The 26,649-nt window shown below is 41.6% G+C and overlaps 1 protein-coding gene across 2 annotated transcripts in view; it reads left to right on the top strand.

Moving 5' to 3' along the window:
* The window catches only part of WDR19 (WD repeat domain 19), a 127,467-nt gene that overhangs the window by 49,992 nt on the left and 50,826 nt on the right, over nucleotides 1-26,649 (top strand). For both annotated transcript variants that reach the window (XR_007356450.2, XM_048848545.2), the window contains exons 15-24: nucleotides 1,768-1,917; nucleotides 2,639-2,786; nucleotides 14,261-14,465; nucleotides 15,072-15,231; nucleotides 20,247-20,357; nucleotides 20,745-20,854; nucleotides 22,884-22,941; nucleotides 23,938-24,078; nucleotides 24,167-24,249; nucleotides 26,227-26,310. Coding sequence is in view for 1 of the 2 variants with exons in the window: in XM_048848545.2 (XP_048704502.2) it covers nucleotides 1,768-1,917; nucleotides 2,639-2,786; nucleotides 14,261-14,465; nucleotides 15,072-15,231; nucleotides 20,247-20,357; nucleotides 20,745-20,854; nucleotides 22,884-22,941; nucleotides 23,938-24,078; nucleotides 24,167-24,249; nucleotides 26,227-26,310 (1,250 nt within the window). In the remaining variant the exon portion in view is untranslated. The remainder of the gene's footprint in view (nucleotides 1-1,767; nucleotides 1,918-2,638; nucleotides 2,787-14,260; nucleotides 14,466-15,071; nucleotides 15,232-20,246; nucleotides 20,358-20,744; nucleotides 20,855-22,883; nucleotides 22,942-23,937; nucleotides 24,079-24,166; nucleotides 24,250-26,226; nucleotides 26,311-26,649) is intronic.

The following is a 26,649-nucleotide window of genomic DNA, read 5'->3' as shown; positions in this document are numbered from 1 at the left end:
ACAACCTTTTGGCCAGTTAATGGTTCAGTAGAACATTCTGTTGTGCTGTAAAAGACCTTTGGGTGAGATGTTAGAGCTTCAGTATCCCATGGGCTCAAACCTTCGATATGATGATCACTTTCTGTGGGGTTTTGAATACCTTCCACTGCTACTGATTTCAATGGAAGTTCAGGGTACAAAGTACTTCAAAGGATTGAGCCCTTAATTACTCTACATAAGATGCTATGCGGGATTTCCAAAGGAAAGGTAGCATTTCAGTCTCCAACACCATCATTGGCTTAGTAACATAGTTAAAAAGCTCATTAGTGATTTTTGCAATTAATTATTGGGCTTTTTGGTTATTTCATTTTTTTAAATTATTTTTTCTAAGATGTTACTGATTTAATATAAGATACTGAATTCACAGCTGAACAATGGGGTGTGTAAGAGTTTTACAATTGGCTATTTTGTGTGATTTTTAAAATATCTTCTGTACATATAAGAGGAAAATGGAAAGAATCCCTAAAAGATTTCTCCATATTAAAATATAGCATTAATTAAATAACTAATTCACTTTTTTTCGAAGGTAGGTACACAGATTTTAAGAGCATCACACTTGCTATATGGAGACAGAGACAAATTTGATAGCTCTGGATACTACATGCTAAGCCCTTCTCTCTAGAGCAGCTTTTCTCAAACTGTGGGTTGGGACCCCAGGGTGGGTCAGGACCCTGTTTTAAAAGGGTTGCATGGGCTGGCGTTAGACTTGCTGGGGCTGAAGGCAAAATCTGAGCTCCACCCACCAGGGCTGAAGTCCTCAAGCTTCGGCACCCGCTAGGATGGCAGGGCTTGGGCTTTGGCCCCCCAGCCTGGGGTGCTGGGGCTCGGGCTTCGATCTCCTTTCCTGGGATCGTGTAGTAATTTTTGTTGTCAGAGGGGGGTCATGGTGCAATGAAGTTTGAGAAACCCTGCTCTAGAGAGCCATCCAATTCTCTCTGCTTCCAGAACCGTATAGAATGTAGCAGACCTTCGTCTGCAGACCATGGGCACAGGGAAATCTCTCATTTTTTCTCCAGCACTTTTCTAAACTCATATTCCACTTCTAGATGGTTTTTGATCCATTTGGCTCAGAATTCTAAATATTTGAGAGGGGGATAAATTTCTTTGAGCTGATTTTGCAGCTTTCCCTTGCTACAGCGCTGCGTCGGGGGGGGGGGGGGGGGGAGAATGCTCAGCCAAGGGACTAGAGATAAAGTGTTTTTTCTGCTCCTCTGTTCTACCAGAGTATATTGAAGAGTACTTTTGCCTCTTTGGCAACCAGGAGAACACATTCACACAGGAATCAAGGTTGTCTCAAAAAATGCCCTAGATTCTCCTGTCATCCCCCCCAGAGCAGCTTCCAATGGGGAAAAGAAGGCCAAAGACACTGCAATTGCTCTTCCTTAAATACTCCTTACGCTTAGCACTCCAAGATAGGACAAACCAAAATGGAGTAACATTAGAGTGACTCCATCAAAAAGAATTACCTCAACATTGTTTATATTATACACTGGACCCTTGCTAGAACACGTGTCTATATAGCGCAGATTCGCATATAACGTGGTTGCGGCCATGGATCCCAAATTTAATTACTTTAATTGCAATTCATTTTAACGTAGTCCCGCTATAATGCGGTCCCTGCGTTAACGCTGTACCGCGCATGGATCCCAAATCCCATGTTCTAGCGAGGGTCCAGTGTAGTTACTTGTGTAGTACCAGTATTCTGATTGTTCTATTATTTATTATTAGACAGGTGTTATTCACTATTTCTACATTGAAGACTGGCAATACGTGAATGAATATCGGCATCCTGTCAGTGTGAGAAAAATCTTTCCAGACCCCAATGGAACCAGATTGGTTTTCATTGATGACAAAAGTGATGGCTTTGTGTATTACCCAGTAAGTCAATTCAGGACATTCATTCCACTTTACTTACAAGCAGAGTTCTCTGTAAGTTATTTCTACTCATGGTGTGTTTTATCACAGCATAAAGAAACATGTGCCAATTGGACTGATTTGCCACCCAAAAAAAAAAGTGAGGTGGCAGAGGGAATAACCTAGTGATAATATAGGGACATAGAATCTCCACACCAGATCAGACCAAGCTTGCCCGTGGAAAAAATTTCTTCTTAACCCCAGGCAGTTGGTTTACGTACTGTTTATAATTACTTTATCTTATCTAATGTTACTGTGTATTTTCTCATTATCCATATTAATGTCTCATTTTTAAGCCTGTTATGCTCTTGGACTCAACATCTGAAGCAGAGAGTTCCATAGACAAATGTGTGTTGTGTAGTAATAAAATTTGTATTAGTTATAAATGTACTTCACTGTGCCCCCTTGTTCTTGTCTTATAAGAAAGGCAAATGAGGAGAACCCAGTTTACTTTCTTAGTAACATTCATTATTCATCTTCTCTCTAAACTAAATAATTCTACTATTCCCAGTTTCTACCCATATAAAAGTCTTCTAATATCCTCAGTAATTTTCATTGCCCAGTTCTGGACCACTTATTCCTTTTACGTCTTTTTTGAGATGGGTGACCAGAACTGATCACACTATTCAATGTGTCTCATTTGCTTTCTGCTTACTAAATAATTTTACATTACTATTTTTTGTAGGTAAATGATGGTGTTCATGAGATCCCAAATTTTCCACCAACCATTAAAGGCATTCTGTGGGAAAATTGGCCAATAGATAAAGGTGTATTTGCTGCTTACGATGATGATAAAATATATACTTATGTCTTCCATAAGGATACCATACAAGGTACTGTAAATACTTTAGTTAATCTTATTAGCTATCTGACATTTCATGGCAATTAAAGTTAGAACATGTCAGACAATAATATTGCCTTTTAATTTGTATTTTCATGTGAATTTGCTGCATGTCAATAATAGTACTGCTACTGGTAAGTATTGGCCGCCACAGAGCAGGCAGATACTGTGCAAGTTTCTCCACACAGCTCCCACAAGGCATTTCGGTCCTAACCTGCAGATTTCCTACTACTCTAGTCCATGGCCTTTAGCCTGCCAGTTGTGTTGAATATTTGTGAGAAATGTCTGCTGGGAACAGGATCACAAAACTCATTTCAGTTTTAAGCAGAATTTTAATCGAGGTCATCTAGTGCAGTGGTTCTCAACTAAGCGTATGTCTACACTACGAAATTAGGTTAAATTTATAGAAGTTGAGTTTTTAGAAAGTGATTTTATACAGTCGATTGTGTGTGTCCCCACACTAATGCACTAAGCGCGTTAAGTTGGCAGAGTGCGTCCACAGTACCGAGGCTAGCGTCGACCTTCGGAGCATTGCACTGTGCTTAGCTGTCCCACAGTTCCTGCCGTCTCCACCGCCCATTGGAATTCTGGGTTAAGCTCCCAATGCCTGATGGGACAAAAACATTGTCGCAGGTGGTTTTGGGTACATGTCGTCAGTCGCCCCTCCCTCCGTGAAAGCAATGGCAGACAATCGTTTCACGCCTTTTTTCCGTGCAGGCACCATACTGCTTTCAGCAGACAGTGCAGTAAGTCTGCAAACCATAGTCGTCCCTGAACGACCACTTCCGCTGGCACTCTGCTCTCCTGGTGGTCTCGCAGGGCCGCTTCCGCTGCAACTCTGCTCGGCTGCTCTTGGCTCGCCATACCCCGGCAAGCGTGCAGCCTGCTCAGCTGTTGTGTCCTGGCAGCAGACAGTGCAGTAGCTCTGCAAAACTGGTCATCAAATCACCGCTTCCCCTGCAACTCTGCTCTCCTGCAGACGCCATACCACGGCAAGCATGGAGCCCGCTCAGATCACTGTGGCAGTTATGAGCATTGTAAACAGCGTGGTGACGAGAGCAATGAGGACATGGACACAGACTTCTCTCAAAGCATGGGCCCCGGCAGTTTGGCCATCCTGGTGGCAATGGGGCAGGTTCATGCCATGGAACGCCGATTCTGGACCCGGGAAACAAGCACAGACTGGTGGGACCGCATAGTGTTGCAGGTCTGGGATGATTCCCAGTGGCTGTGAAACTTTCGCATGCGTAAGGGCACTTCCATGAAACTTTGTGACTTGCTTTCCCCTGCCCTGAAGCACAAGAATACCAAAATGAGAGCAGTCATCACAGTTCACAAGCGAGTGGTGATAGCCCTCTGGAAGCTTGCAACACCAGACAGTTACTGGTCAGTCGGGAATCAATTTGGAGTGGGCAAATCTACTGTGGGAGTTGCTGTGATCCAAGTAGCCAACGCAATCACTGAGCTGATGCTATCAAGGGTAGTGACTCTGGGAAATGTACAGGTCATAGTGGATGGCTTTGCTGCAGTGGGATTCCCTAACTGTGGTGGGGCGATAGACGGAACACACATCCCTATCTTGGGACCGGACCACCAAGGCAGCCAGTACATAAACTGAAAGGGGTACTTTTCAGTGGTGCTGCAAGCACTGGTAGATCACAAGGAACATTTCACCAACATCAATGTGGGATGGCCGGGAAAGGTACATGACGCTCACATCTTCAGGAACTCTGGTCTGTATGAACAGCTCCAGCAAGGGACTTACTTTCCAGACCAGAAAATAACCATTGGGGATGTTGAAATGCTTATCATTATCCTTGGGGACCCAGCCTACCCCTTAATGCCATGGCTCATGAAGCCATACACAGGCACCCTGGACAGTAGTCAGGAGCTGTTCAACTACAGGCTGAGCAAGTGCAGAATGGTGGTAGAATGTGCAGTTGGACGTTTAAAAGCGCGTTGGCGCAGTTTACTGACTCAGTTAGACCTCAGTGAAACCAATATTCCCATTGTTATTACTGCTTGCTGTGTGCTCCACAATATCTGTGAGAGTAAGGGGGAGACATTTATGGCAGGGTGGGAAGTTGAAGCAAATCGCCTGGCCGCTGATTACACACAGCCAGACACCAGGATGGTTAGAAGAGCACAGCCAGGCACGCTGCGCATCAGAGAAGCTTTGAAAACCGGTTTCATGGCTGACCAGGCTACGGTGTGATAGTTCTGTTTGTTTCTCCTTGATGAAAACCTGCCCCCTTGGTTCACTCTACTTCTCTGTAAGCCAGCTGCCCTCCCCTCCCCACTTCGATCACTGCTTGCAGAGGCAATAAAGTTATTGTTGTTTCAAATTCATGCATTCTTTATTAATTTGTCACACAAATAGGGGGATAACTGCCAAGGTAGCCCGAGAGGGGTGGAGGAGGAGGGCAGCACCGGGTGGGGTGGGGGAAGAGGGAAGGACAAGGCCACACTGCACTTCAAAACTTATTGAATGCCAGCCTTCTGTTGCTTGGGCAGTCCTCTGGGGTGGAGTGGTTGGGAGCCCGGAGGGGCCCCCCCCCCCGCATTCTTGGGTATCTGGGTGAGGAGGCTATGGAACTTGCAGAGGAGGACGGTTGGTTACACAGGGGCGGCAGTGGCGGTCTGTGCCTTTCCTGCACCTCAACCATACAGCGGAGCATATCAGTTTGATCCTCCGGTAGCCTCAGCATTGCATCCTGCCTCCTCTCATCATGCTGCCGCCACCTTTCCTCTTGATCCTGCCATCTCTCCTGTTGCTCCCACTTTCTGTCATTGCGTTCATTTTGTGCTTTCCTGGACTCTGCCATTGTCTGCCTCCACACGTTCTGCTGGGCTCTTTCAGTTTGGGTGGACTGCATGAGCTCAGAGAACATTTAATTGCAAGTGCGGTTTTTTTGCCTCCATATCTGCGCTAGCCTCTGGGACGGAGATGCTAGTGGCAGCGTTTAAAGATTTGCAGCTGCGGGAGGAAAAAAAGGGAGAGTAAAATTGAAAAAGACACATTGGCCATTTAAAAGGAGGGGCTGATGTTTTCGGGTTAACATGCAGCACAAACCCAGCTAAACCCCGCCCCTACCAAATTCTCTGGGATGATTGCTTCACGCCTCACCCCACCGCGTGGCTAACAGCGGGGATGATTTCTTTTCAGCCACAGGCAAACAGCGCAGCAGGAACGGCCACCTCTGAATGTTCCCTTAATAAAATTCCCCTATTTCAACCAAGTGACCATGAATGATATCACTCTCCTGAGGATAACACAGAGAGATAAAGAACGGATGTTGCTTGAATGCCAGCAAACACTGGGACCACACGCTGCCATGCTTTCTTATGCAATGATTCCAGACTATGTACTACTGGCCTGCCGTGGTAAAGTGTCCTACCATGGAGGACGCAATAAGGCTGCCCTCCCCAGAAACCTTTTGCAAAGGCTTTGGGAGTACCTCCAACAGCTTCATGGAGATGTCCTTGGAGGATTTCCGCTCCATCCCCAGACACGTTAACAGACTTTTCCAGTAGCTGTACTGGCTGCGAATGCATCCCAAGTCTTCAGGGCAAATTAATCATTAAACGTGCTTGCTTTTAAACCATGGATTATATTTACAAAGGTACACTCACCAGAGGTGTCTTCTCCGCCTTCAAGCTCCGGGAGTCCGGGTTGGGAGGGTACTGTCTCCAGGGTGATAAACAGTTCCTGGCTGTCGGGGAGAACAGTTTCTCCGCTTGCCTGGTGTGCGCTATCTTCAACCTCCCCCTCCTCATCATCTTCCTCATCCTCAAAATCCTCATCCCTGTTGCGTGAGACTTCCTTGCAGGACTCCACGTACAGGTGTGGGGTAGTTGTAGGGGCACCCCCTAGAATTGCATGCAGCTCATCATACAAGCGGCATGTCTGGGGATCTGACCCCGAGCGGGCGTTTGCATCTTAGGTTTTTTGGTAGGCTTGCCTGAGCTCCTTAAGTTTCACATGGCACTACTGCGGGTCCCTGTGATAGCCTCTGTCCTTTGTGCCCTGGGAGATTTTTTCAAATATTTTGGCATTTCATCTTTTGGAATGGCATTCTGATAGCACGGATTCATCTCCACATACAGCGATCAGATCTAGTACCTCCTGTTCTGTCCATGCTGGAGCTCTTTTGTGATTCTGGGACTCCATGATCACCTCTGCTGATGAGATCTGCATGGTCACTTGTGCTGATCAGCTGGCCCAACAGGAAATGAAATTCAAAAGTTCGCGGGGCTTTTCCTGTCTACCTGGCCAGTGCATCCGAGTTGAGAGCGCTGTCCAGAGCGGTCACAATGGAGCACTATGGGATAGCTCCTGGAGGCCAACTGTTATCCTGTCCCTTCTCAGTCTTCCCTTCTACAGACTAAACAACCCAATTTTTTCAATCTTCCCTCATATGTCATGTTTTCTAGTCCTTTAATCATTTTTGTTGCTCTTCTGTGGACTTTCACCAATTTGTCCACATCTTTCCTGAAATGTGGTGCCCAGAACTGGACACATTACTCTAGTTGAGATCTAATTAGTGCTGAGTAGAGCAGAAGAATTACTTTTTGTCTGTCTTACCACACTCCTGCTAATACACCCTGGAATGATGTTTACTTTTTTTGCAACAGTGTGATGTTGTTGACTAATATTTAGCTTGTGATCCACTATGACCCCCAGATTACTTTCTGCAATACTTCTTCCTAGGCAGTCATTTCTCATTTTATGTGCGCGCAACTGATTGTTCCTTTCTAAGTGGAGTACTTTGCATTTGTCTTTATTGATTTTCATCTTATTTACTTCAGACCATTTTTCCAGTTTGTCCAGATCATTTTGAATTTTAATGCTATCCTCCAAAGCACTTGCAAATTCTCCCAGCTTGGTATCATCTGCAAATTTTATAAGTGTACTCTCTATGCCATTATCTAAATCATTGATGAAGATACTGAACAGAACCAGACCCAGAACTGATCCCCACAGGACCGCACTCGTTATGCCCTTCCAGCTTGACACTGAACCACTGATTACTGTCTGGGAACAGTTTTCCAAACAGTTATGCACCCACCTTATAGTAACTCCATCGAGGTAGTATTTTCCTAGTTTGTTTATGAGAAGGTCATGTGAGACCGTATCAAAAGCCTCACTAAAGTGAAGAAATATCACATCTACCACTTCCCCCATATCCTCAAGGCTTGTTACCCTGTCAAAGACATCTGTTAGGTTGGTTTGACACAATTTGTTCTTGACAAATTCATGCTGATGGTTACTTATCACCTTATTATCTTCTAGGTGTTTCCAAATTGATTGCTCAGTTATTTGCTCCATTGTCTTTCCAGGTACTGAAGTTAAGATGACTGGTCTGTAATTCCCCAGGTTGTCGTTATTTCTCTGTTTATAGATTGGCACTATATTTGCCCTTTTTCCAGTCCTCTGGAATCTCTCCCATCTTTCATGACTTTTCGAAAATAATTGCTAATGGCTCAGATATCTGCTCGATCAGCTCCTTGAGTATTCTAGAATATATTTCATCAGGCCCTGGTGACCTGAAGACATCAAACTTGTCTAACTAATTTTTACCTTGTTCTTTCCCTATTTTAACCTCTGATCCTACTTCATTTACACTGGCATTCACTATGTTAGATGTCCAGTTGCTACTAAATTTCTTTGGTGAAAACTGAAACACAAATGTAATTTAGCACTTCTGCCATTTCCACATTTTCTGTTGTAGTTTTTCCTCCCTCACTGAGTAATGGGCCTACCCTTGATCTTGTTCTTTCTCTTGCTTCTAATGTATCTGTATAATGTTTTTTGTTACCGTTTATGTCTCTAGCTAGTTTAATCTCATTTTTTGCTTTGGCCTTTCTAATTTTGTCCTTGTTTATTTGTTTATATTCATGCTTTGTAATTTGACCTAGTTTCCACTTTTTGTAGGCTTTTTTTCAGTTTTAGATCATTGAAGATTTCCTGGTTAAGAGAGGGTTGTCTCTTGCCATACTTCCGGTCTTTCCTATGCAATGGGATAGATTGAGCTTGTGCCCGTAATGTCTCTTTAAAAAACTGACAACTCTGTTGAACTGTTTTCCCCCTTAGACTTGCTTCCCATGGGCTCTTACCTGCCACTCCCTGAGTTTGCTAAAGTCGTCCCTTATCTTTATTGTGCTGTTTTCCCTCCTACCATTCCTTAGAATCATGAACTCTACCATTTCATGATCGCTTTCACCTAAGCAGCCTTCCACTTTCAAATTCTCAACCAGTTCCTCCCTATTTGTCAAAATCAAATCTAGAACAACCTCTCCCCTAGTAGTTTTCTCCACCTTCTGAAATAAAAAATTGCCTCCAGTACATTCCAAGAACTTGTTGGATAATCTGTGCCCTGCCATATTATTTTTCCCAACAAATGTCTGGGTCATTAAAGTCCCCCAATACCAGCACTTCCTGTGCTTTGGATGATTTTGTTAGTTGTTTAAAAAAAGCCTCATCCACGTCATCTTCTTGATAACATGGACTGTAGTAGACTCCTACATGACATCGCCCTTGTTTTTTACCCCTTTTGTCCTTATCCAGAGACTTTCAACAAGTCTATCTCCTATTTCCAGCTCAACCTCAGTCCAAGTGTATACATTTTTAATATATAAGGCAACACGACCTCCCTTTTTTCCCTGCCTGTTCTTTCTGAGCAAGCTGTACCCTTCTGTACCAATATTCCAGTCATGCATATTATCCCATCAGGTCTCTGTGGTGCTAACTATGTCATAGTTGTGTTTATTAACTAGCATTTCAAGTTCTTCCTGCTTATACCTCATACTACTTACTTTAGTGTACAGACATGCAAGACACTGATTTGATTTCCACCCATGTTTTCTCTCATCTCTTCCTTGTCGCTGCTATAACAGCCCGTGCTCCCCCCAGATTTTCATAGAAACATGTTAGCTGCTGGTCAAAGCCTCAGTGACTTTTCATTTCCTATTGGCTTAGAAATCACATGTTAAAGGTCCAGAGACTGTTAGCCTGGCGGAGTACAGGATATGGGCTACAGTCTCTAGGACATATGGAGCGTGGGGAGGGGGAAGACTGAGCTTTCAATACTTTCTGGTAAGTACAGTTTTTGTTTTTTCTTTCTTTTGATACTCCTTATGGATGTGCAAATGTACATTCTGTAGTATCTCTATCTACCTTACTGAGTTGGGGTGTTTGTGACTGTGCTAAATGTATTAATAAACTGTGTGGATTTACCTCAGCTCCTAGAGTTTTCACCAAGGTTTTCTCCATTGTAGCAACCCAAATCAGGAGTTATGGGGTCCTCGTATTCCCATATCTCAATGACTGGCATCGGCAAAACGGTCCAGACATGAAGCCCAGGTTTTAACGTCCATGTTGCTTATCCCCCTTTGTTCTCCCTTGGTCAATATCAATGCCAAAAATCAACCTTAAATCTCATGTAATACCTAGACTTTATAGGGGCCACTATCAACTGTCTCTGCATAAACCTACCTACCATGGGACAGGTTCCAGACCCTGAAAGAACTCATAACTCGTGTAGTCAACAGTCCTTCAGTCACAGCCAGGACTTCCCTATCCTTCCTGGGACACATGGCCTCATGCATATAAATCTCCATCTTCACTGCCTCCGGCTGTGGCTCCAGTTGGTTTACTCACCCAACCATCATGCTGTGGACCTCGTGCTCACAGGCCACCCCTCCACACACAAACGCCTGGTAATCTCGTCCCTCCACTGGTAGAGGGAACACGTAGGGGTTCCCTTCCCACCCTCGCTCCCCACACAAGACAGTTATCACTAACATATCCCTCCTAGGCTGGGGAGTGCACATGGGTGAACACATGACACAGGAAACATGGACTCTTTGGGTGTCCAGAATGCACACCAACATTCTGGAGCTCTGAGCTGTAAGGATGGCATGTCAGGCCTTTCTCCTGCTCATCCATTCCCATCAGATTCTCATAATATTGGACAACACTACGACTCTTTGCAACAAATAGGGACACGAGGTTGATGACTCTGTGCTCCGAAGCAATCACCCTTTGGAACTGGTGCATCACCCACCAGATCATCTTATCTGCAGCCTATCTCCCAGGGGCACACAACATGATTGCAGACTTGCTCAGTACACAGTTCATGATTGACCACGATTGGACACTTCATGACACCATGGTATAGGACATCTTCAACAAGAGGGAAACTCTGACCAGAGACCTTTTCGCATCCCCAGTGAATAGAAAATGCAGCACATATTGCTCCAGAGGAGGTCTGAGGCACCACTCTGAGCAATGCTCTCATCCTCTCCTGGTCAGACCAACTCAATTACGTCTTCCCTCCTCTCTAACTCCTACCATGAGTACTACACAAGATCAGACAAGACAGAGCAACAGTCATCCTGATCATCCCCTCCTGGCCCAGACAGTTTTGGTTTCCCAACCTCCTTTGTATGTCTACCTGTCCCCCAATTCCCATCCCTGCTTTCCCCGATCTCCTGACGCAGCACAACAGCGACATCAACCATCCCAATCCACATGCATTTCACCTCAGAGCAGGGTATTTGGATGGGCATATTCTCTGGAAGGGGTGTGTTCATAAGACATGCAAAACATCCTCTCCAGCAGCAGGAAGGAATCCCCTAGGAGTTGTTACCGAGCCAAGCGGAAATGCTTCTCGTCCGGGGCAGAGTACAAGGGACTTTCCCCAGAAGGAGTGGGGATTCCCCACCTCCGGGACTACCTACTGTCCTTGAAGGCATCAGGGCTTGGCCTCCGCTTTCTTAAGGTCCACCTAACAGCAATTAGCATCTTTCAGCCCCATGTGGAGGAACATTCTGTCTTACTCACCCTTGACTGCTAGGTTTTGGAAAGGCCTCATCAAAACCTTCCCACCTGTACAACCCATCACTACCCAGTGGGACCTCAATCGCCCTTTCAACTGCTGGCATCATGTTCTATGTCCCTCTCCATGAAGATTGCCTTCCTCATTGCTGTCACTTCAGCAAGAAGGGTCAGTGAACTTGGGGCCATGATGGCAAACCCTCCTTTCATGATTTTCTATAAAGAAAAGTCTCCTTACACCTGCATCCCAAATTTTTGCCAATGGTCATTTCCCAGTTTCACGAAAATCAATCCATTCACTTACCTGCTTTTTTCCTGAAACCACACAACTCTGAAGAGAAACTGCAACTCCACTACCTCCATGTCCGTGGGGCCTTGGCCTTCTACCTACAGAGGCCATGACCAATCAGGAAAAAACCCAGATTGATTGTTGCAATAGCTGAAACTGTTAAGAGGCAGGCAATCTCTACACAGCTAATCTCCAAGTGGATTTTGGGGTGCATTACACTATATCAATTATCTGGCCTGCCACTATCCTCAGGGGTGTAGGCCATTCTGTGAGAGCCCAGGTTTCAACCATGGCCTGCCTCCACAATGTACTGCTTTGGTATATATGTAGAGCAGCCACATGGAATTCAGTACACATCTTTACTGCACATTACGTCTTGGTGAATGTCTCAGTAACGGATGCCTCCTCCAGGCATGGCTATCTTCCACTTATCTCTTTCATCTGCTTCTTCGCATCCTCCTTCAATTTAGGTGCCACTTGTTAATCACCCTCAATGGAATACAATAGGGCCCATCTCTCGAAGAAGGAGAGGAGGAGTTTGCTGACCTATAACTGGAGGTTCTTCGAAATGCGTGGCCCATATCTGTATTCCGCTTCCTGCCCTCCTTCCCCTCTGCTGCAGATCTGCTGGATTTGCAGTGGAGAAGGAACTGGAGTTGCAGTCGGCCTGCCCCGCCTTTTATCTCTTCAGATGAAACCATGAGGCAAGTCAGGGTGGATGTGCAGACCGATGGACACTACTTTCTAATTCTCCACTCCAGACCCATGGTGTGCATGTGATCCCTATTTGTATTCCACTGAGGGTTTGCACATATCTCAAAGAGCCTCTGGTTACAGGTACCTCCTCTTTTCTGTCTTACTATCTATCCCTTTCCTAATGGTTCCTAACGTTCGGTTAGCTTTTTTGACTGCCACTGTGCCATTGAGCGGACATTTTCAGAGAACTATCCACTATGACACAAGACCTCTTTCTTGAGTGGTAACAGCTAATTTAGACCCCTCATTTTGTGTGTAGAATTGAATGTTTTCCAATGTGCACTACTTCGCACTTATCAACATTGAATTTCATATGCCATTTTCCAGTCACCCGGATTAATGAGATCCCTTTTTAACTCTTCACAATCAGCTTTGGACTTAACTATGTTGAGAAATTTTGTATTGTCTGCAAATTGTGCCACATCACTGTTTACCCACTTTTCCAGATCATTTATGAATATGTTGAATAGCACAGGTCCCCATACAGTTCTTTCAGGTACCCCACTATTTACCCCACTCCACTGTGAAAATAGACCATTCGTACATTTTGTTTCCTGTATCTAACCAGTTACTGCTTCATGAGAGGACCTTACCTCTTATCCCATGACCGATTATTTTGCTTAAGAGCCTTTAGGAGCTTAAGAGCTTAAGGTTTGTGACCTAGATAAAGGCTTTCTGAAAGTCCAAGTATACTATATCTACTGGAGCACCCTTGTCAGCACGCTTGTTGACACCCTCAAAGAATTCTAATAGATTGGTGAGGCATGGTTTTCCTTTACAAAAGCTATGATGACTCTTCTGCAAAATATTGTGTTAATCTATGTATCTGATAATTCTGTTCTTTACTATAGTTTCAACCAATTTGCCTGGTACTGAAGTTAGGCTTACCAGCCTGTAATTGCTAGGAGCCTTTTTTAAAAATTGGCATTGCATTAGCTATCCTCCAGTCATCTGTTACAGAGGCTGATTTAAACGGTATGTTACATACCATAGTTAGTAGTTCTGCAATTTCATATTTTTGAGTTCCTTCATAACTTTTGGGTGAATACTGGCTGATCCTAGTGACTTATTACTGTTTAATTTATCAGTTTGTTCCAAAACCTCCTCTATTGACATTTCAGTCTGGGACAGTTCCTCCTCAGGTGTGTGAATCTCCCTCACATCCTCTGCAGTGAAGACTTGTCATTTTGCTTTTTGTCTTTCTTGAGTGCTCCTTTGGCACCTCTGTCATCCACTGATTGTTTGGCAGGCTTCCTGTTTCTGATGTACTTAAAAAAAAATTGCTCATACTTTTTGTGTCTTTTGCTAGTTGCTCTTCAAATTCTTTTTTGGTATATACTTTTACACTTGGTACATACAGTAAATGATGAATGCCAAACAGGACACCTTGAATTAGTCAGATTGGTCCAGGTGTAGTGCTGCTGCTATGCCAAAGGATAAAAGAACAAAACTGTTGGAATTTTCAAAATAAGATTCCTTCACTCTTACGTTTTTTAACTGTTCACAACTGCAACTGGTTGCTAAACATGTCATAATGAAGGAGCATTTTAAATAACTTTTTTTTTCTGATCTCCTAATACAGGGTCCAAGGTTATTTTGGCAGGTGGCACAAAAGTTCCCTTTTCCCACAAACCATTGCTTTTGTATAATGGAGAATTAACCTGTCAGACTCAGAGTGGGAAAACAAACAATATCTATCTTAGTACTCATAGTTTCCTTGGCATTTTGAAAGACACCGGGTTTAATGAGCTGAAACAAATACTTACTCAGACTTTAATGCTGAAAAGGTAGGTCTGCTTTTTAATTATATGGGTTAATCATTTCCTTCTATGATTGAAGCACACAGTACAGCATACACTGGTGTTCTAAAAATCTCTTGCTGAATATTGATAAAGTTATATTGAACCATCATTCCGTATAAGTGCTTAGTCTGTCTGGGTAGCCAAGTAACAAATGACACAATGATGCTTTTTCTTACTGTAAAGAAAGAGCTACAGTAATTTATTCAAGACCTATTCTGGGCTGCATGGTAGCTTCTGCCTCAATACTGGCTGAAAATGCATGCCACCCACTCCCTCCATTCTAAAGGAGCAAAAAACAGTACAATGGGAGGGTGTAGTGCCAAGTGAGAAGTAAGCTAGAGAAATAAAGTATTTTTCTGACGGAGAAAGGTGGGGCAATTTTGTATAAGCTGCAGGCTGGTGTTTTCATGTGGCCCTGTTTTTTCCTGTCACAGGGCTCCTAGCAATTTCCCTCAAACCTAGAAATTAGTCAGTCCCCAGTTTCCCTCTGCTTTGAGGTTAACTAGTTTTTGAGGTTTAAAAGAAAATGTTCTAATAAAATACACATTGAATGCAACTGTTCGTTTTAGTTTTGTTTTTCACCGTGCATAGGTTTTCTGAAGCATGGGAGGTATGCAAACTTCTGAATGATCAATCTGGTTGGAATGAGCTGGCCAGAGCTTGCCTACATCACATGGAATTGGAGTTTGCAGTACGTGTTTATCGGACAATTGGAAATGTTGGGATGGTGATGTCACTAGAGCAAATAAAGGTAACATTTTAAAATAATTACCAAACATTTTTGTAAAAATATGAAAGATTAAGATTAAAATGCACTTTTAAGATTGCTGGAATTCTGGTGTTGTGTGTTTATATTGAAGAAGAATTATTTTAGTGGTGTCAGTATTTTAGCGGGAGAGGAAGAGTATGTATTGAGGAGAAACCAGAGCCATCTCTAGGCAGCTTGCATATTCCAGAATGTGTTAGATGCTTACTGGAATCCCTCCTTAATTAGTTGATTTGCATTTAGCACTGTAGTACGACATGTACATATACTGTGGTATGTAACCTCTAATTTAAATCAGCTTGTGTACCAGATGACTGGAGGATAGCTAATGTGACGCCAATTTTTTTAAAAGGCTCCAGGGGTGATCCTGGCAATTACAGCCTGATAAGCCTAACTCAATTTGTTGGGGAAGAGTCAACATGGTTTTTGTAAAGAGAAATCATGCCTCACCAGTGTACTAGAATTCTTTTCAGGGGGTCAACAAGCATGTGGACAAAGGTGATCCAGGGGATATAGTGTACTTAGATTTTTCAGAAAGCCTTTGACAAGGTCCCTCACCAAAAGCTCTTAAGCAAAGTAAGCTGTCATGAGATAAGAGGGAAGATGCTCTCATGGATCAGTACCTGGTTAAAAGATGGAAAACAAAGGATAGGAATAAATGGTCAGTTTTCATACTGGAGAGAGGTAAATAGTGGTGTCCCCCGCAGGGGTCTGTACTGGGACCCGTACGATTCAACATATTCATAAATGATCTGGAAAAGGGCGTAAAACAATGAGGTGGCAAAATTTGCAGATGATACAAAACTATTCAAGGTAGTTAAGTCCAAAGCAGACTGCAAAGAGTTACAAAAGGATCTCGCAAAACTGGGTGACTTGGCAATAAAATGGCAGATGAAATTCAATGTTGATAAACGCAGAGTAATGCACATTAGAAAACATAATCCCTCCCAACTACACACATAAAATGATGGGGTCTAAATTATCGGTTACCACTCACGAAAGAGATCTTGGTGTCATTGTGGATAGTTTTCTGAAAACATCTGTTCAATGTGCAGCAGAAGTCAAAAAAGATAACAGACTGTTAGGAATCATTAGGAAAGGATTAGATAAGAAGATAGAAAATATCATATTGACTCTATATAAATCTATGGTACACCCACATCTTGAATAGCGTGTGCAGATCTGGTCACCCCATCTCAAAAAAGATATATTGGAATTGGATAAAGTTCAGAAAAGGGCAACAAAAATGATTAGGGGGATGGAACAGCTTCCATATGAGAAAAGATTAATAAGACTGGGACTTTTCTGTTTAGAAAAGAGACGACTAAGGGGGGGGATATGATTGAGGTCTATAAAATCATGACTGGTGTGGAGAAAATAAATAAGGAAGTGTTATCTACTCCTTCTCATAACACAAGAACTAGGGGGTCACCAAATGAAATTAATAGGCAGCAGGCTTAAAACAAACAAAAAGAAGTATTTCTTCACACAACACACAGTCAACCTGTAGAACTCTTTGCCAGAGGATGTTGTGAAGGCCAAGACTATAACAGGGTTCAAAAAAGAACTAGGCAAGTTCATGGACCATAGGTCCATCAATGGTTATTAGTCAGAATGGGCAGAATGGTGTCCCTAACCTTTGTTTGCCGGAAGCTGGGAATGGGCAATAGGGGAAGGATCACGTGATGATTACCTGTTCTGTTCATTCCCTCTGAAGCCCCTGGCATTGGCCACTGTCGGAAGACAGGTTATTGGGATAGATGGATCATTGGTCTGACTCACTGTGGCATTTCTTATGTTTTTGTGTAATTTTTAAAAATGTGTTATTTACTCTTCATAACACAAGATCTATGGGTCACCCTCTGGGTTCTGACAATTCCTGAGAAAGGAGAACACGGTATTATGTTTCTAGAAATAAACAGAAGACAGGACAACGCCGATTTTGAAACTTTGATATGGTTGAAATGGCACTACTTGCAAAGCACCTGTGAGTTACACATTTTGGAAGTGTTAAAAATTACCAAATTCTTTTGGCCTTTGTCTCTAACATAGACAATTCCCAACACTGTTTGAATACTAAAATTTCTATTACGTTTTTTTTTTTTAAGGTGAGCTACAGGAGCTTTTAAAGATTTTGTGAGCCCACCAAGAAATTTTGCAGTTGCTTCTGCTTTCTCCTCATATTTCACAATCTTAAGGCTATGTTCTGATCTCATTTGGAGTAACTACTGAAATAAGTGGAGTCTCTCTGGATTGACAATGGTGTAACTAAAATCAGAATTTGGCAACTGGATTGTGTATGTGTTGTCATGAAGATTGCTCCTGGTTGTCATATTTGTTGTTAATTTGTCCACCTCACGGTTCAGAGCCCTTATAAAGGCTTTAGTTCAAAACTTTACTTTATAATTTTTCTGTTTGGTTTTCTAAATATAACATATATAACATTAGTGTCATCATTTCATTTTTTGTATATGAAGTCACAAAAAAATATTTCCATATTGTTGGAGATCCCAGGGCATGGCCACTAGTTAAGTCGAGGGGATGGAAGGCCATAAGGGTTGAGGAAGTCTTCCTGCTGAAGGCCTAAGGGCTTCTTCTTAACCCCCCTTAATAGAATTCAGGCCTGGCTGGTTTGAGTAAGTTCTTTTGCTTTTAAAACAATGTTGCAGCCGTAGATAATGCCTTATAGTGTAAGGTTTGCTGACGCCAAGTTAAAAATAATAGGAGATAGTTACAAGGCCAGGCAGGATGTGCTGGTTGTTTAAGTTGCTAGGAATGCTTGTTAGAGGTTGCAGGAAATAAACATTGTTGTAACGCACATAAGGAAGGCAGAATATTTGTGCAAAGTTTTTTAATTGGCTGATGTGTAGTGCAGTAGCATCAAGGAATATAAAAGTGTGTGTAATGACCTGCTCTGGTGTGCAGGATTTGAGATTCTATTCTCCCTGTACCTTGTTTGCAGCTGCAAATAAACTTTTCTACTTCTCCAGCCGGTTGTGATGATTGAGTGAAACACACCGGGTAACAAACCCCTGCTGTTGTTTTGCCTCTTGGCACTGGGTGCAGGCAATAATATGTTCTGTTTACTACTTTTCACTGCTTTGTTGATGTTTTGCTTTTGCACATTCTGTATGTAAATGGTATATAGTAATTTTGATTACTAGATTTCTAAATGTACAAGTAATATTTATAGTGTGTGTAATGTGTGGGAGTTCGTATTACCTTTAGAAACTAAACTTTTGCATTTCTAGTTTTTTTGTGTTCAAGTAGGTAACCTTAATATGTTGCATTAATGTGGGTTTTTTATCCAAAATTAATAAAACAATATATGTATACATAGTAATATATATTTGAAGAAAACAAAGCAGAAAATTGGAGCATTTTTATGTTATTTCATTTTCCTCATTCCTTTCTCTCTGTTCTTCTTTCCATTCAGTTTCTATACTGTTCAAATATATATACTATAGTTACAACAATGTGTCTACTCATACAGTATAGATTTTACAGAGACAATCAAGACATTCAGAATGAAGCATTTTTTTATAGTTTTTATTGAGAAATGTTCATAATTGTTACATTGTAACTAAGATCAATACTTTGCAATAGTGCATCTTAAAAATGCATATTAAAATAGGAAATGTTAGACTGTTCTATTGCAAATTGCTCATATTTACTCCTGGGGGAATTCTGCACCACTGCGCAATGCAGAATTTCCTTTCCCCTACAGAAATGGGCTGCAGTGCTGCTAGACCCAGCAGAGCCCAGCTCACACATAAGACACTGCTGGGGGGAGGGGGCAGGAGCTAGAAGGTTCCTGGCAGCTGCAGTTCCCAGCATGCCCTGAGGCAAGGAGAGGGCGGTGCACAGAAAACTCCATGCAAGCCTGGAACTGATCATCAGGCTGTTTCTCCCTCTGGATCCCTGGCTCTGTGGGGGGGAAAGGAGTGGGTATCAGGCCTTGGGGAATCACGGCTGGGCTCTGGGCAGGTGTGGATATCTGGGCAATGGGGTCCTATGGCTGGGCTCTGAATGGGAGACGGTGCGGGTATCTGGCCCATGGGGGAGAGAGGGTTCAGGTGTATTGGCTGTGGGGGCAGGCATGGCTTCACTCTGGCAGGGGAGGGGTTGTGGGTGTTTGGCCCCCTGGCTGGGCTCTGGGTTGGGGCGGGAAGGGGGCAGAGACACAGGATCTGGGTTGTCATAGGTGTTTCTTTAACTCTCTACTCCTGGGGAAAATTTTGTGTGTTTGTATTGTTACAGACATACGTGCTGACAGGTATTTTGAAATAGATTCCCCAAATAACTGAAATTAGTGCAATGATGTAGTGTTATTTTCACACACAAAATTTGCAGAATTTTGCAGAATTTTAAAATATTGTGTGCAGAATTTTTAATTTTTGGCACAGAATTTTTAATTTTTTGGTGCAGAATGCCTCCAGGAGGAATATGATATTGGACCGTTTTAATGGTAAGGGCGTTCAAACATTTTCTCATTTAAAAACCACTGAAAAACTGTGGTAATTTGAATGCCTCAGCTGTTTTTGTGAAATGCCAAAACCCTAAAAAAACATATTTCTGATTTGTGTATGTATTGTACGGGTATCCACTTCTGCAACTCTTACTTATGTGAGGAGTCCCATTAGCTTTATTGGAACTGTTCAAATGAGGGCTTTAAAATTGGGCCCTTACATTTTGCTGACTGCCGTGTATTGGGGGTAGAATCTGCTCTTTCCTATTTGATGGCAGCCCTTACATGTACGTTGAGGAGTGTCCCATTTCTTGTGTAATGAGAGAGGTTTTAACAAATTATGTCACTGTGCATATCATACAGTAAAAGTGTGTGCCATATTTTTTCTGGGTGAAGAGTGACACATGCACAGACATGACCTGGTAGTTGGATCTGTAGAATCTTTTAAAAATTAGTAATAGATGACAAGAATTTGTAATAGGGTCATCATCTGGACAGTTGTAGCACTCAGTATTTTTATTTTATTTTATAGGGAATAGAAGACCACAACCTTTTAGCCGGACATCTTGCCATGTTTACTAATGACTTTAATCTGGCTCAGGATTTATATCTGGCATCCACCTGTCCTGTTGCTGCACTTGAGGTACCCAGTTAAGTTGCCTAAAACTTTGTCAGATGTTAATTGTTTTTCTTGCCAACCTAATATACACTACTACCTGATTATTTTACATGGTGATAATTCTGCTCAGTTTTGTAGTATTTCTAAACATTTTGAGTCATAATGATATGGGTCTGTCAACTGCTTAAGATAAGTATGTATTACGCCTCTTATTACAGTAACACCTTCTTGTTATCATCTGTCTCAAACTTTCTGTTGAATCCAGTCAAGATTCTAACATTGGTAATTGTATTTTTAATACTAGAAAATAGTATAATAATTCAGTATTTGATGCTTACATCAGAAGATTGCCCTCCCCCCCCCCCCCCCCCCAAAAAAAAGCTGACTTCAAATAATTTCTTTTGGTAACAGATGAGAAGAGATTTGCAGCACTGGGACAGCGCACTACAGCTGGCTAAGCGTTTGGCTCCAGACCAGATCCCGTTCATATCAAAGGAGTATGCTATGCAGCTTGAATTCACGTATGTTTTCCTGTAAAGATATAGTATTGTAATATTTAACTAGTACTTCTACTAAGTAGAGAAATACTAGTGTTGTCCTGAAAGCATTTCCACAAAGATCTTGATTTGTTTGAGTCACTTCAGCTCATTACAGTGTTATAGAGAATCCCTGAGAGGTCCTGTAGCTGCTGTACCAGGGAAATTGGGAGTATCCACAGAAAACTACTCTGGAGACATGGTTCACAAAAGTAGCTGCTCATGATTGATTTAAGTGGCCATAAAAGAAAAAATGAAGTGCACGCCAACTGGTAAACTTCCCAACGCAAACAAAATAGACAGTTAACCAGAGGCTTAGTTGCAGACCCAGTGTCAGCTTGGAGTAGCTTTCTCCTACCTGCCACTTTTTATCTCCACTGTTGAGAGTGGAAGACAGCCTGGTACTTAAATGCCCATTCCTCTCCTTCCTAGGTCACCCTGTGTCATCCCATTTCCTGCATATTTGTGAAAGAGGAGAGCCAGACTTCCAGGTCAGCAGTCCCTGGTAGAGAGAAGGAATCTACCCTACTCTCCTTGTCTTTTAAACCTAACTATATAGCTGCCCCTACCAGGTAGATATCCTGTTCCCTTTGGCTGCCAAATCAAGGTAGGGGATCATGGCTGCTTCAAGTATGTACCCGTGAGCAGCCACTGAGCAGGCTTAGTCTGGTAAAGTAAGTGAGATTTATGGGAAAACAGTGGCTGAGAGAGTGCTTCCCACGGTACCAGGTTTCTACGCTACCAAAGAGATCATATGAAGGAGCTCCTTAGAAGTTAAATTCAGCCTCATCACCAGTGACATTTGAGCTTTAGAAGGCTTACTTCCTAGGACCATAGAAGATTTTGGCACGACAGCCATAAACCCCTGACATAGGCCTTATTTCTAAGCAAATGTGCACTGAAATCATTAAATCAATTTTAATTCACACCTTATGTTGTTTTGGAACAAGTCTGGGAACCCTCTTATTTTGGAATAAAAATGTCTTATTTCTATTTTGTTTAAGTCGGTAAATAAATCATTCAGTCAACATTAGTGGTATCAAAATAGGATACTTCTTTCTTAAATCAGCCTCCGTTGCTTGTTGAGCTCAAGGTGTAAAGGCCTAGAAGTGATCTAGGAAAGAGGCTTCTCCAAGAGACAGGTGTGCATACTCACTCCTTATTCTTCTTGGAACATAGAATCATAGAATATCAGGGTTGGAAGGGACCTCAGGAGGTCATCTAGTCCAACCCCCTGCTCAAAGCAGTACCAATCCCCAACTAAATTATCCCAGCCAGGGCTTTGTCAAGCCTGACCTTAAAAACCTCAAAGGAAGGAGATTCTACCACCTCCCTAGGTAACGCATTCCAGTGCTTCACCACCCTCCTAGTGAAAAAGATTTTCCTAATATCCAAACATGAAGGGACATGACACCCATGCTTAATTCCACCCTTCTTGTCTGAGCCACAGAGTCCTGGTGAGCCATAATTAAAAGGTTCAAGGCCCATAGGGTCAAAGTGAAAACTAAATATGTTGTGGCACAAACTACATAACACTTACTAAGTAACTATAACACAATTTAAGTCTAGAAATTAAGGGAGTTTTGGATCAAAATCCCCCAAATCACCCTGTATACTGAGAGAAGATTCCTGCAGGTGGCTACAGAAAGGAGGGAACTGAGGCATTTTTGACCATATGGCACTTTTGTAACCTTAGCTCTGAATGTTGGGAGTCATGAAAAGGTGCTCATGCAGCCCCAACACATGCTGCTTTCCAGAAGGTTCCCAAAGGAAATGCAGCAGCACTAGGGGTGCAAATCACACAAAATGGGAATATGCAGCGGCCACCTCAAAAAAGAATTGCAGCTTACATTAAATGCTCCAAAAATGTGATCACAGAATTAACTGTGTTTTAATAAGAGTTGATTAGGAGATCCATTCCATTTATTTGTCAGTTATGTATGCAGGCTTCATATCTCTGCAACTTGTTCCTATTAATAAACATTTTTACACATATATTATTATTTTCTTTTAGGGGTGATTATGTGAATGCTTTGGCACACTATGAGAAGGGAATCACAAGGGACAATAAGGTAACACTCTTCAATGATGGTGGCATACAAGTAATTATAATATATATTGTACACTGAATTCTTCTGTGACAGTTTATTTAAATACAGGATTTTGTATTTTTCTGTAAACGATATGTTTCAGAATAGCAGCCGTGTTAGTCTGTATTTGCAAAAAGAAAAGGAGTACTTGTGGCACCTTAGAGATTCTTTTTGTAAATGATTTGACTCTCTTCCTTTTCAAAGAACAATATTGATATATTGGTCTTTCCTGTAATTTTATACACAAAGAAAAATGGCTTACTTTATGTAAAACAGTACTGCATTAAGATTGTAGTACTGGGAAATTATTTTTACCATTTGAACAATTTCACAATAATTCTGTAAATATTAAAGGAGACAGTGCCAAAATAATAATATATTTTTATATGATACTTATATAGATTTCTGCTCCTTTAGTGTAGTCAATCGTTCAGTAAAGAAGAATAAAATGAATAGTCAGATTTTTCAAAACAAGCAAAATAGCAATGCTTTCATGTATATTTTAAAACCAAATGTGTGAATTTGGGGCTAGTACTTTGAGATAAGTCCAATTAGAAGCAAGTAATTTCCCCATCTGTCTTTTTCTGTACATATGTTTTGGTGTGTTGTTCTGTTTCTTTGTCTCTTTTTGAAACTTACCTTTGTCCTGTATACCTGGCCTAGTCAGTTATTTCAAAAAATAGAATGTAGTGTGAAACACTAGACGAAACTTCACAAGAAAGTCACCTAAATATAGCCAGCAACGAAAACATAGGCTTTTCCACAATTAATGGCACCATTATTTAATCATAAATACTGACTGTTGCCTTTTAAGGCTCTGGTTTAAATTTTCTAGACAAGAACAGCTTTACCTGAGGTCAGGTCGTTTCTGGTTGATGCATTTCACTGTTGTTGAAATAATTGCAATGGCTTCTGTAAAACCAATACTTTTTGTACTGAAAATATAGTTATCACTTTACTTTTGATCGCCAATACCAGGAACATGATGAAGCTTGCCTAGCTGGAGTGGCTCAGATGTCCATTCGAATGGGAGACATTCGTCGGGGGGTTAACCAAGCCATTAAACATCCTAGCAGGCTGCTAAAGAGAGACTGTGGAGCCATTCTGGAGAGTATGAAGGTATCCCTAGTAATAGAGAGAGTATTAATAACATGATGAATTCCCAGTTACAAATAAATAAACATTTGTATAATTTTCATTATTGTAGCAATTTTCAGAAGCCGCCCAACTATATGAAAAGGGGCAATATCATGACAAAGCAGCATCAGTATATATCCGCTGTAAAAACTGGTAAGTGCAGTTTTAGTGCAGTTTTACGTTCCTTGAAAAACAGGTTATATCGTAGTGCCCTTTGAAAAGGAATAGGAGTCCCTGATCATCTTGATTAATCAGACACATAATTCACATGACAGTCAGTCTACTGACTTTTTCTTGGGGACTAGGTCAAGTATGATTTACACTCTAAATCTTCAGAAACACGGGTTGATGTAAATCAAAACTTTGTTAAAAAAAAACCCAACCCAAACAACAGCTACGCTAATCAGCAAATTTCTGATTAGCTTGACTCTGTAACTGGGCTTTCAGAATCTTTGTGTACTACACACTTTGAATCCTTTTACTTGCCTAATTATATTTATTTCATGAAAGCTTCTTGATTTACAAAAGATGATACACCTGGGAGTGCAACACAGCCTTTTAGTTCTAGGCTGCTGGTTCAAATTCAACACAGGTCTGTATCAGCAAAAACAACGAGGAGTCCTTGTGGTATCTTAGAGACTAACAAATTTATTTGGGCATAAGCTCTTTTGTGGGCTATAACCCATTTCATCAGATGCATAGAGTGAAAAATTCAGAAGGCAGGTATAAATATACAGAAACATGAAAAGATGGGAGTTGCCTTACCAAGTGGGGGGTCGGTGCTAACGAGGCCAATTCAGTCAGGGTGGATGTGGCCCATTCCCAACAGTTGACAAGAAGGGGTGAGTGTCAACAGAGGGAAAATTATTTTTTCTAGTGACTCAGCCACTCCCAGTCTTCATTCAGACCTAATTTGATAGTGTCAAGTTTGCAAATTAATTCCAGTTCTGAATAAAAACCTGAATAAAGACTGGGAGTGGCTGAGTTCCTACAAAAAATACTTTTCCCTCTGTTGATACTCACCCCTTCTTGTCAATTGTTGGGAATGGGCCACATCCACCCTAACTGAATTGGCCTCGTTAGCACAGACCCAACACATGGTAAGGCAACTCCCATCTTTTCATGTGATGTATTTTTATACCTGCCTATTAAATTTTTCACTCCATGCATCTGATGAAGTGGGTTATAGTCCACAAAAGCTTATGCCCAAATAAATTTGTTAGTCTCTAAGGTGCCACAAGGACTCCTCTTTGTTTTAGCATCATATGGCTGTTCAATGTCATTTTCAAAATGAACTTGGCCCTTGTCCAGTTCCTAGGGAGCAGGTGTTTACATAATAGAATTGCCACCATAATTGGACTCCTCTTAGCAATCTCTGCAGAGCGAACAATAATTGAATTGGTAGAAAGACAGATGTACCCTCTCCTCAAGAGCTAGTTCCTCCAGGTCAGAATTGAGACACATTGGGGAAGTGCAGGGAAAGCTTGCATTGCTGTCATCAGTTTTGTGCCTTTTCTGTGAATAAATGAGAGTACGGCAGAGTCCAGCGTGGTCTGTCTGGCACTTTTCACAAATAGAAACTACGGACCAGATCAGCTAAAGTATTTAGGCACGTAACTTCCACTGATTTCTAAATAGCTAAATACCTCTGAATAATGGGGCGTATGATCACATCCAAAATTAAAACAAGGAAGAAATGATATTCTAATTCTGTAAGGCCCCTTTACATTGTCACAACAGCATAAAATGGCCTGAAAATGCACAGTAACCAATTAATAGTTTTTAGACGTGTAGCAAGTGCATATTTTTGAAAACTTTGAAGCTCTTTCAAAGCTTCTCTTGTATATAACAGAAGAGAGCATATTTGTAATGCAAAATATCATGATTAATTTCCTTGTTCGTGTAAATGAAAATGAGATCACTTTTACATACTAATTTTTTTTTGTCTTAATTATTACTAAAGAATAAGATCATGTTGTTGCTGGTATTCATACTACATGCATTTTGTAAGTTCCTTTTTCTTTTCTCTCGAGTATTTCTATAAATATGCATATACTTTATTTGGTGAAGACAAATTAAAAAGAAAGATCACATTTATTATTTGATTACTTTATTCTCTTTGTTTTCTAGGGCAAAGGTTGGTGAGCTTCTCCCTTGTGTATCATCTCCAAAGATACACCTGCAGTATGCCAAGGCAAAAGAAGCAGATGGCAGGTGTGTTTAATTTCCAGAATCAATTAGTCAAGGGTTTAAAGCTACAGAATGTTAATATTCACAGTTTTATTCATAAAAAAATTAGGATATGTAGTGAATACGTATTCGTTGAAAAATATAAAAATCAAGTGTTATGCAAACGTCTTGATACTAGACAAAGATTATGCTGCTGATTAGGAAAGAAATAGTTCTGATTGATTATCCTTGGGTTAAACTTTAAAAAGCTATTTTTTAAAAAGTAGCATTAAAGCTGTTAAGTACTGTAGCTTTGTTCAGTGGATGTGATGTGCTGAAGTTTATTTTTCTTCTAAAGACTCCTGAGTTTTTATAAAAAGCTAT

The sequence above is a fragment of the Caretta caretta genome, chromosome 4, assembly GCF_965140235.1.
Source record: "Caretta caretta isolate rCarCar2 chromosome 4, rCarCar1.hap1, whole genome shotgun sequence".
Taxonomy (NCBI): domain Eukaryota; kingdom Metazoa; phylum Chordata; order Testudines; family Cheloniidae; genus Caretta; species Caretta caretta.
The sequence above is the reverse complement of the archived record's forward strand: the minus strand, read 5'-3'. Positions and strand labels throughout refer to the sequence as shown.